The sequence below is a fragment of the Diplotaxodon limnothrissa genome, linkage group LG3 (genome assembly GCF_057381915.1).
Source record: "Diplotaxodon limnothrissa isolate DT_005_m linkage group LG3, D_limnothrissa_male_GT1.1, whole genome shotgun sequence".
In the NCBI taxonomy this organism is placed as follows: domain Eukaryota; kingdom Metazoa; phylum Chordata; class Actinopteri; order Cichliformes; family Cichlidae; genus Diplotaxodon; species Diplotaxodon limnothrissa.
Window position 1 is genome coordinate 34,093,320 of NC_140598.1, and position 11,838 is coordinate 34,105,157.

Consider the following 11,838-nt stretch of genomic DNA (forward strand, 5'->3'; position numbering starts at 1 on the left):
AAATCCAAAAATAAATTAGAAGAGGTTAAAACATACTTACTTTTTCTATCTTCGAGCCTCAGTAACATTGACACAATAGAATCAACTATAATATTTACATCTCTGATGAAATCTCAGAAGCAATAGCTTTATTTTAATACCAAGATTCATTTGTTATAGCAAAGAAATACTGTTCATTTTGTGTGTGGTGTTTTTAAGCAGGAAGCTCAGAAAGACATTTCAGACTCAAATAATAGCTATTCATTTCTGCTGAAGATATTTGAAAGGTTAACATGTGAAAAATTAAATAAAAAGCAGCTTTTTCTAAATCAGTTTCCATGAAATATTTATATATTTTTTTTTAATAAATCATGGAATAAATAGTGCATAATTGGTTTCTATACATACAGTATATACACGGGTGTGTACAGTAAGGAGTATAAACAGCACATTGTGGTTCAGCAGCAGGTATGGTGGATGTTTTAAATAAAGACAGTTTAGCCTGTGGAAAGAAACACATGTCAGAGGTTAGGAGCTGTTACAGTGTTCAGGGTGTGACGGGTCTGCAGTGATGATACCTGCTTGTTTCCTGATTGGAGATCAGTTCAGCAGAAGTGATGTTTTCTGCAGACCTCACTGTCTGCTGTGGTCTGTTCTTGTCCTATTTGGTGGCTGATCCAAAAAAGCAGTGATGGACGAGCAGAGAACAGAGAAGATTACTGCAGAGTGAAAATGGATCAACAACTTCAGCTGAAACAGTTCTCTGTCTGCTACTTCTTCATGTTGTGACCTCCTCTATCGGTTTGTTACAGAGATTTTCACCATGACGTGAAAGCAGCTCCCAGTGACTCTAATATGCAGTAGTGATTGAACATGTGTAGCAGGGCTCTTTGACTCTGGCTGGATGCTCAGGGAATATGTGAATACTTGAGCTTCACCCTGTTTTAAAAACACTAAAACGTTTCATGTTTCCTCTCTGTGTCTCAAGTTATCCTCAGTTCATCTCAGCTAATCGTGTCCACTCATGACAATGATGCCATCCTGCCATGTCATGTTGAGCCCCTGGTTGAGGACCATGAGTGGTGGAGACTGGACCTTCCTCCTGACCCCGAAGACCCACAGAGCCAGCACAGGCATGTGCCCTTTAAAACTGAAACCTGGGAGGACGGAGCTGTTCAAGGATGGCCTGAAAAGCTGCAACGCATTGATCAAAATCAAGAAGGTGGAGCTCTCAGGTGAAGGAATATACAGATGTTTCCTCCCAGAGTTACAGAGTCATGTTTTTTTTCTCTCTCTCTGTTAATTAAAAACATTTTTTTCACAGTCAAACGTTGCTAAAACTGCAGTGACAACAGCAGCACTGTGATCCAGACCTCTGCAAACAGCAGCTGTGAATGAAAAATAACAAAATTAGAGGTAAAAAATATTCTTTGTAAAGATCACAATAAACAGTGACCTGTTTTATGCCTTATTCTCAAATAATTTGGAGCTTTGTAGAAAATATAAATAAAAACAGTGATTTGCAAATCACATAAACTCATTTGATTCACAGCAGAACATAGAAAACACCAAGTGTTAAATTGAGACCTTTTACTATTTATTGAAAGAAAAACATCAGCTCAGTTTGAAGCTGATGGCAGCAACACAAAAAAGCTGGAGGGATAGTTTGTCACTACCTGGCAGCAGGTCAGTAACATGAAATAAAAAGAGGCAGAGCTTCACCTGTCAGCAAAACCCTGTTTCTACTAATCATGGAACAATTTCAGAATAAAAGTGCAAAGACTTTGAGTTCTCCTTCAGTAACGTCTCCTGTGTGGGATGTTCTTATTTTTAGGCGGAGGAGGACTGATCGCTGCTGCTGCAGCAGTGAGTTTCTTCCTCCTGCTGATCCTGGGTGGAGCAGGTGGATACTGACATAGACAGAGGTCAGTCTCTATCAGAGCACTTTCATCAAATATGATTGTTTCTGTTGTTCCGTCTCTGCTTTGAAGTTTCTTAAACTTGTGATATTCAGTTGTGTTTTGTTTTAAAGAGAGTGACTCCTGCTCACACACCAGTGTAGAGGCCTTGATGAAGAGAGCCTCAGCATGTGGACACCATCAGCTGGACACAAAGAGTCAGAAGAAGAGATCCTAGAAGCTGCTGAAGAGAAGACTTGAACATTTCTTATTGAGCAGAAGTTTGGATTTCAGCTTGAATCTCAACACCTGTCACTCATTAGAAGCTGGGAAATGAAGGAAGGAAACACAGAGCCTGATCTGATCACAAAGACCTCTGACGTTTGTCTTTAAAGGTCAGAAACTCTGCAGCCGACCTGGAGCTACAGGCTGGTTCACCTGAAGACCTCAGAGGCTGAACACACAGAGCTCCAGCTGTGCTGCGTCCTTTCAGTCCAATACCAGAGCTGGACACTAGAGGTCACCATTTGATTTAGTGTCAAAACATTAAAAACACTGACGCTGACTTGTTCCACACATGAGTGGGAGCCTCTGCCTCCAGTATACAAACATGTCAAAGAGTCTTTTAAAACTAATCTTATATACTTTACATCATTTTAAATATAATTATTTTCTATTTATGTGACTACATGTGTATTTGATTTTTAGTCAAATTCATATAACATACATGATAAACATGAAGTGAAAAAATTTTTTTGATAAGAAAAAGATTATTTAAAAACATTCAGGAACATTGTACATGTACTGTTTTGTATTTAAATGGTTGTAACCTATTACTGTAATGAACAAAACAGAGTCGTGAAGCACGGCAACAGAATAAAGGCAACAGAATTTGAAGCATAGATGAAATACATTTTATGAAAGTTTGACCATATTTGACCCAAAAGAAGAGGTCAGAGGTCCAAAGTAACCTGATATTTATAATCCCCATGTATCATTCGCTACATGCTGTCAGTACCAACAATGACATAGTTTTAAATAAATGGCTCTATATAACATTATCATTACTCTGACTTTCAGGTTGATCCGTTGAACTTGGGGAGAGGTCAGAGGTCAAACGTGATATGATATTGTAAGTCTTTGTACTTTATAAATGTTGAAATTACACAGCACACTTTTAAGAATCATAATTTTTGACTTTTAAGTTTTTTTGTCAATTTTCAACCAACAACTCATAAAGTTTACCGTGAAGACCTCGATGGATGTAAGCCAGATTTTATTGGATTTTTATAACATGATCCTGCTCTACACCCTACAGAGTTTTATCAGAATACATTCAAACTTTTAGAGCTGTCGTGTTTACAGACAGAATGAAATGCAAATGTTGCCAAAAACATGAGCTCTTTGTTGAAGGTAATAAGAAACTCCTGAAACCATTTTGAGCTCCTCTTTGGTTTTTTACACATGATCGGATTCGGCATTGAACTGATGCAATATGCAATCAAGGTCATCCGTCCCTGTGTTCGTCATGCTCAGCGTTTATCTGATAAACACCAAGGAATGTGCAGCAGTGAACGTTAGAAACTGATCAGACTTGAGTGTCTGGTTCGCACCATCACCTCCGTCATCAAGAAAGCCCAGCAGAGGATGTACTTCCTGAGGCAGCTGAAGAAATTCAACCTGCCAACACGGACGATGATGCAGTTCTACACTGCAATCATCGAGTCCATCCTCACCTCCTCCATCACCGTGTGGTACGCTGGAGCCACTATCAGGGACAAACAGAGACTGCAGCGTGTTGTGCGCTCTGCTGAGAAGGTGATTGGCTGCAGACTCCCATCTCTGCAGGACCTGTACACCTCCAGGACACTGCGGCGTGCAGCTCGGATCTCAGCTGACCCTTCTCACCCTGGACACAGTCTGTTTGACCTGCTCCCCTCAGGCAGGAGGCTCCGGTCCATTCGCACCAGAACCTCTCGCCACAAGAACAGTTTCTTCCCCTCTGCTGTTGGACACATGAACAATAACCATATGACTGTCCCCGCCACTAACACATGACCCTACGCTGTGTTCACTGCATCATTCCATGTTTGGCACTGATCACCACCTGCACTCATGTATATATCATGTATATATCTTTCTACGCAGCACTTTTTATTCTTATTCTCATGTATATCTCATGTATATCTCATGCACATATCTTCTACATAGCACTTTTAATTCTTACTCTTATTTTTATTTTTCTATGACAGTATGTTTGCACTGAAGCGCCGCATCAATTTCCTAATGTTGTAAACCTGCTCAACATTTGGCAATAAACCCCTTTCTGATTCTGATTCTGATTATGTGATAAACACCAAGGAATGTGCAGCAGTGAACGTTAGAAACTGATCAGACTTGAGTGTCTGGTTCGCAGTGACTCGTTAATCATTGTCTCAGTCTTCGTTTCCTGCTCGGCTCCAGCGACTTGTTTCACTTTGAGAGTGACAGATTGAATCACTGTGTCAGCGTCTAGGGTCTTTAACTGTGGTAAGTCTTTTTTTTAATTTGTTTGTTTTCGTTTTTCATTTGTTTTGAGTCAGAGAACAAACAAACAAGAACCTTATAACAAAACACTAAAAATGTGAAAAACAAAGGGATTTTTTCTACATGTTACTGAATAAACTCTGAATAAAGTCAGACTGTTGTTTCTCTGTCAAACTGTGAGCACATACAAGATGAAAAATGTCTGTCAGTTGTTAAAAGCTCCCACAAAGCTCCAAATGTAGCAGCAAAAAGCTGTATTATCTTTATAACGAACTGTTCTTGGAATCGTGCAGAGACCTGCACGTAAAGCAGGACTTTGTCTCATCAAGGTGACTTAAAATAAACTCTGAGCTTTCAGTTTTAGTCATGTGCTTAAGTTACACTGATACTGAGCAAGTTAATTTTACACTAAAAAATCATAGTCTAAGCTGATCTGTGTTCCTGGTGAGTGTTTGATGGGTCACCTCCAGCCTTGGCTGAGTCTTTGTGCTTTTCTTTCATTTATTTGCCCAAAAGAGATAAAACACAGAGCTGACTGACTGCAGCAGGTTTCTCAGATTTTCTTTCTGTCAATGCCACATTCTGGTGCTGATTGGTCTGCTGTTTACAGAGTACGGAGTAAACTCACATGAATAATTTCAGTTTCTTCTTTGAAAATGACTGCTTGATACAAACTCAGGAGCACAGCTGTCGGAAACGACTGAAGATGAAGCACGTTTGTAGAATTTACTGAGATTAAAGTGTTGAACTGTGACAATCATCAGTTAACACGACTTTTCAGCTGTTTGGGGGCAGAGACAGTTTCCTCAGAAAAAAACCTGTATGTTTGGAGGTGTTTGTTTGATTTTAAACTTTAAGCTCAACAGGTTTATTCTGTACTCTGTCAATCAAAACGAGAGAGCTCACTTTTCTGCTTTCAAAGGAAGATATAGCAGCAGCTACTACTGTTTACTACACTGTAAAAACCCACATGCCCTTCTCAGGACTTTTATTTATTTGGCAATCATGTTGTTGTTCTTTTTATTCACAGTTTTGAACTAGATGTCATCCATACTCTGCTGATTAATCACTTAATCAAATTGAGCACTTTTCAAAATTATAAAACATTTGTTGGTGTTGTTTTTAGGATTCTAAGCCTTTAAATGACAGCTTAAACATCTGATGTATTAATTATTTATTCAAACAAACTCACAAAAAATAGTTTCCCATATAATAAATAGGATGAGGATGTGACATTGGGGTGATTAGATTCTTGGGCATGTCAAAGAACAGCAACATCATCGATTTGATTGCATTTTTTGTGTAGTGTCTTTCGACACAAAAATGCCCCATTCACTTCTACTGAAACCACATTTTTTTTATTCTCTCTTGTAATACTGTTGTAGTATAAAACCATGCATCCTGTAATGTCAGCATTTTATTTTGAAGAAAAGTTGTATTTTTTGACATTTTTTGCTGTATTCCCTCAGATTCAACCATTTTGCCATTGTAGGCTAATGCACGAAATTCTTGTCTTTTTGCAACTGGTGTGACCACCAGGGAGCCCCAAGAGTGATTTCTATGCACGTGTGTGTGAAACTACTTTTAAATCAACATCTGTTTCATTATTGAGCACATTTATTATGCAAACTGTACCAGCACTGAAAACTTTAACAACAAAAGATAAGCACAACAGAATATATGTATAAATTTGAAACTGTGTAACTGATATCACAGGTAAATGGTTCTTAGCAATTTTCTACTCTGAGTACTGAAAGGGCTTAATTCACAGAATGTTTTTTCTATGGATGTGCTTTCAATCTTACATGCAAATCCAACCACCAACCTTCAGATTAGCAGATGACCTGCTCTACCTCCTCCAAATCCGCAAAAACATCAACAATTCTGTGTTTTTCTGTCAATATGGTGTGCTATGTGTACATTAACCCTTTAAGACCTACCATAGAACCAAGTTCGCCAGAGCTTATATTATATTTTTACCTGCTGTGGAGCCATTTTTGGGAGCATTTCAAGTTGCTATACATCAATACAACCATTATAGCCCAAACTTTAATAATATGTCTGCATTAGGTGCATAGTAATTACATAAATTGCAAAAAAGTGCAATAAACTACAAAAAAATTGAAAATCGTTTTTGTTTTTTTAACATATATTTCTAGTTAGAGAAATTTAAGAGGCTTATCCCTCAAAACTGTAAATACAAAAAAGTTGCACAAACTAGTTTCCCACCACAGGAAATTTATTTTAAGTGTCTTCATAGTTTTATTTTTGAAATACACCAATTTTTATATACTGCAGGAAAAACGAAAATAAATATTATAGTGCAAATTTGCAAAATAACAGCATATGCATCAAAATAAACTGTCCCAGAAACGACACAGAAAGTCATGAAGTCAAACATAACTTTTAAAAACACAAGTATAAGCTCATGAGGCCACGATGGTAAAAAAAAAAACTACATTTCCGCAAAATGACGTCACTTCCGGTTTCGGGCAGGTCATGCGGTCATGTGATAGTACGCGCTGATGGACGTAGGAAGTGTTACAAACAGCTGATCGATTGGCGAAGCGTGTTTCTGGAATATCATGTTTTTGTTGCTGCAAGTGATTTTTATGCAGTTTTTGCAAAGCTATATGTGGAAGGAAACTGTGACCTAGGACAAGCTGATGGCATCAGATGTAAGTACAACTCCTCCAGTTTCATATGCAAAAAAAATGATTGCGCTAGCTTACGTGGTTGCAGAGCTACCGGGATTTAAAAATAGTTACGCAAAACAGAGCGTGCCCGCTCCGACCGGCTGTAAAGGGTTAATGGCTGCAATATAACAAAAAGTGAAAAATTTAAGGGGGTCTGAATACTTTCCATACTCACTGTATTTATATTATTTTTACTATGCAGAAATCGAGAATGCGTTCAATGAAGGACAGGCTTCTCTTGGTTTTCTATCATGATGTTATCCTTCTTCTTCTAACATGGCATTGTGGAGGTAAGTTGCAGAGTAATATTGAACAATGAACATAATGTTAATGTGGTGAGAGTTTTTGTGTATATGTTTTGGGAGTGTTGCAAGACAACTGGAAGAAAGATATAAAGAAAACACCACCTGGGAAATTGCAGCCCAAGAAAAATTACCCAAATGAAGTGTAATTAAATTATTCGTTTATTATACTTTATCCACAGGTCAGTCTCACATGATTGGTCCAACTCAACCATTGGTTGCAATGACAGGGGATGACATCATTTTACCATGCCAGCTAGATCCAGCTAGGGATGCTGTTGACTTGACTGTGGAATGGTCTAGACGTGACCTTAAACCAAGATTTGTCCACTTAAAGCGGGACGATGCAGAGCCCCTGACTCAGAATACTTTATACTCCAGAAGAACATCACTGCCTGTCAACAAACTGAAATGTGGTGACATTTCATTGAAACTCTCCAAAGTGCAAGTGTCTGATGCAGGAATGTATAACTGCCTTGTTCCTGAAATTGGTGCAGAAACTGGGATGGAGCTCGTTGTTGGTAAGTTGACATCAATACCATTTGCTCTTTAAAAAAAAAAGGAAAATCATTAAGGCATGGGATACTGACAAATAACAAAAGCTTACCTTGGATGACAAGATGGATATTCTACTGGGAAGTGAATCATCTACAGGAGCATATAAGTTGAATACATTTTGGGAAAGACAGATTAGTTCTTACTTGAGCTAACATAGCTAACTTGATTGAGATTTGGACTGACCAGACGCATGGCATAGTTTATTGAGTTCTCAAGAAGTGCAGGTTACTAACAGGAGAGAGGTGTGGAAGATAGTGATATGGTATATATATATATATGGTATGGTATAGTGGTATTTAGAATTAGAGACATTTCATAGGGCATTGAGGCCAATGAGAGGAACATTTGGGCAGCTGGGTAAAAAACTACAAAATAAAAAAGCATTTGACCTGACCAGATTACATTTAAATATGTAACAGGATTAAATCGGACAACCACAATGGATCTTTAAAAGAGCATAGTAGTATTTATAATTACAATTTAAGCCACTGTACCATTTCAACAAAAAGCTTAAGTATATGGCGTGACCACAGAGTAATCGAAGGTAATCGGGAAGGAATTTGGAATAACATGAACCATTGAAATAATTCAAAAATGTTTTAATTCTGAACTTTGCATTCCAAGTAACTTTTATCCTTTTTTTACTCTGTAGGTTCTGTTTCTTCTGTAGTCATGGAGATATCCAAAGACAAAAATGAAATCTTCTTTAAATGCAAATCTAACGGCTGGTATCCAGAGCCTCGGGTGATTTGGCTGAACAGTCAGGGAAACCAAATCACAGCTGAATCTACAAACAGTGCCAAAGGTTCTGATGGCCTCTATACTGTCAGCAGCACTGTGACTGTGAACAAGAGACAGACCTACAGTCTCACCTGCAGAGTCCAACAGAAGAATATCAACCAGACTGAAGAAGCACATATCCATGTATCAGGTAGAAAAATGAGATATGCCTGACTCAGGGCTGGACTGGGACAAAAATTCGGCCCGGGCATTTTGACTAGAGACCGGCCCACCAGGTATTATAGGAAGAGCCAAAAAGCCTTTGAATGAAAACAAACGCTGTTGTGACAGTGATGTACAGTCTTGTTGGTATTTATGTAGGATTTCTATACATTTTACATCAGATAAAAACTTTGGTTGTAAGATTCAGATAATTATTTGTTAAAAGTGAGACATTTTAAATGAGAATAAGAAAGAAAAGTATTTCTTTGTGCCCCCCATTCCTGTTATTTTCCCTAACTGGGCCCCGGGCAAAACTTTGCTAGACCCGCCCCTGCACAGTTTCCAGCTGTCAGCTACGTAGAAAAGGATCCTGGTGTTATTTGTCTCTCAGAAATAGTTCATAACTTCCCTTTAGCCTATTGATGCCACCTAAAAGGTAAACCTGTTTCTCCATCACCTGTTCAACTCTGATGATTCAGTAAGGACATCTCCTGGTTTCATCTTCATGTTTCCCTCTCACCACATATCCAAACCAATATCATGACCAGCAGCTCTATGGCTGTGGCTCCAGCAAACATCAGCTGATACTAGAAAGTAATATTAAATAAATTCTATCAACAGCTGATCAAGCTTAAACATGCTGCTGTTGTTTAACGCGACATCCGCTTATTCCCTCTTTCTGGCGCAAAGTGGGCGATAAACAAGAGAGACGGGAATGGTGTCAGAAAAGCTGATCAGCTGATCATGGATCAGTTTCATGATTGAGGTAGCAACAGGAGAGGGAGGGGAGAGAATGAGAGAAGAAGCGGCAGCTGTGCAGCAAGGACACAGAATAACTCCAGCTTTTGTGCCTTTTTTCATTCTAGCTGAAGTACGGGACAAACTTTGTTTCTTTTCAGCTCAATACAAAACGCGTAATATTTTCTCTGAATATGAGACCATTCCGTTTTTTACGGGACGGTGGGCAACCCTACTAACTAACCTTATGAATAAAATAAAATTCACTATCAGTAACATCATAGCACCCACCCAGCTGTATAGAAACTCCGTCATGCTAGCTAGTAGCAGTACGAGTTATTGTAACTGACTGTAAAAAGTCAGCACAACGAAAATAAACTACAGCTAAACTTGGTTTATATCTGACCCAGATAGACTGCAGGTCATAACTTCTTACCTCAAGTTCAGTTCACCTGCGGCCGTCTCAGGTCTCTCCTCCTGCCTCACCTTTCCCTATTCCACCTGCTGGCCTCAGTGGAAGCTCCGCCATAGCCACCACCAAACAACTGTTATTTTTACATCATCTGGTCAATCCACCACCTTTCATTGTTTATACCGTTACAAAAGACAAACAAAAAAAAAACCATCGGCCCACCGAGCAAATGCCCAGTATGCCCCATGGCCAGTCCAGCTATGGCCTGACTTTATTAGTTATTCACATTACTTCTTATTTACAGACAGTACATTCTGTGTGCTTTCTAATTTAAGGTGATTTCTACTCGGTCCAGTGTAATCCTGCTGATCAGATTACTATATACCTAGCTGTTTGCTTAATATCGATTGGTACAACAGTATTACTAATATGGAAATGTGGACAAAAGAAAACCAGTAAGTTCTAACTTTATCATACTTTTCTGACAAACGCAGATAATCATTAAATTCATGGATGCAGTAGTTTGGAACTTTAAACATGTACTGATTACTAAATTTAACCCTACCTTAGAACCAACATAATCTATATTTTTTTAGTGTTTTCGTTTAAAATGTTTCTTAAAAACATAATATATATATCTACCTAATATTTATTAGGTTTCATTAACACTGTTTCAGTGTGAATTATTTAACTTTTTTGTGATGCTGTTTATGATTTCATTTTGTGAATGTGAATGTCAAATGTGAAATTTTTGGGGAAAAATGTTTACTGTAGGAAGCAAGTCTGTTTTTTTTAGCTCTCAGCGATATTACTTTTGAACATTTTTTTTTTTTTTTTGCATTTTTATTCACACAGAAATCAGCATACATGATGAGGATGAAAATGAAATACATCAAACAGATATGGAGGAAATATTACAGAGAGAATGTGAGGAAAAGAAAAGACTTGATGAGTTGCAGAACAAGGAGGAAGATTTAAAACATGTCAGACAAACCATTGAAAAACTGATGGAGCAGAAGACATTTCTGAAGGACCAGAGAGAAAAACTCATCACACTGCTGCAGGAGGACAAGACAAAGATGAAAGAGGCCATGAAAAAAGAGAAAGAAAACCCATTACTTGACAAAGAGAAAAGAATGCAGAAGCGTGGAGATAAAAAAACTGACCTGGAAAAGAGAACAGAAGTACATGAAGAACTGTTAAAGATGACAGAAAAGCTAATGGAGGAAACGGAGAACATTATAATCCAAATGACAGAAAGAAAGGGAAAACTAGAAAAAGACAAGGAACAAATTATTAAACACTTGAGAAAGAAACAGGAAGACATAGAAGAGATTTAGAAGAAACTGTCAGAGAAACAAGCGAGAGACACTGAACAGGTGTGTAAGTTTTTCTTTAATATATTTCTTGCTAAAATCACACATACAAACTGTCGTGTTGTGTTCAGTTTACATTCCCAGTGTCTTCAGTTATGAACCTAACCCGTTTTTTTGCTTTTCTTCCTCAGCAAAGGACAGAGTAACACGACAAACAAAACATGGATTTTGCTGTTTTTTTTCTCTTGCTGTCATTTTGCAATATGATGCCTAATGTTTCTTTATTTGTTTGCTTTATATTTATACTATATACTTTTAAACAATCAATCAATCAATCAAGGCTTTATTCGCCACATGCAGTGAAATGGGACCCCCCCCCCCCGACCATACACACACAACACAGACATCAGATGGGGATACACTTGAGAGAGAATTAAAGAAATTTAGAAGAGATTTAGAAGAAACTGTCAG

General features: G+C 38.1%; 2 protein-coding genes across 2 annotated transcripts in view; both read left to right on the forward strand.

The window, feature by feature from the left end:
- Positions 1-11,607, forward strand: part of LOC146635481 (butyrophilin subfamily 3 member A2-like) — a 242,486-nt gene extending 230,879 nt beyond the window's left edge. The window contains exon 6 of the mRNA XM_085347170.1: positions 11,559-11,607. The gene's annotated coding sequence lies outside the window, so the exon portion shown is untranslated. The remainder of the gene's footprint in view (positions 1-11,558) is intronic.
- Positions 7,311-11,391, forward strand: LOC146635492 (butyrophilin subfamily 3 member A2-like). Its single transcript, XM_085350142.1, has 5 exons — positions 7,311-7,389; positions 7,584-7,922; positions 8,612-8,890; positions 10,387-10,510; positions 10,914-11,391. Exons 1-5 carry the CDS (start codon positions 7,311-7,313, stop codon positions 11,389-11,391), a joined length of 1,299 nt encoding a protein of 432 aa, XP_085206268.1.
- Positions 11,608-11,838: the final 231 nt, after the last annotated feature.

What these genes read in the sequence shown, in the direction of transcription:
- LOC146635492 (XM_085350142.1), top strand. Translation starts at nt 7,311, where the DNA reads ATGCGTTCAATGAAGGACAGGCTTCTCTTGGTTTTCTATCATGATGTT. An exon ending in TCTAACATGGCATTGTGGAG is followed by an intron (nt 7,390 to 7,583) that starts GTAAGTTGCAGA and finishes CTTTATCCACAG; the next exon opens with GTCAGTCTCACATGATTGGT. An exon ending in AGCACATATCCATGTATCAG is followed by an intron (nt 8,891 to 10,386) that starts GTAGAAAAATGA and finishes TTCTAATTTAAG; the next exon opens with GTGATTTCTACTCGGTCCAG.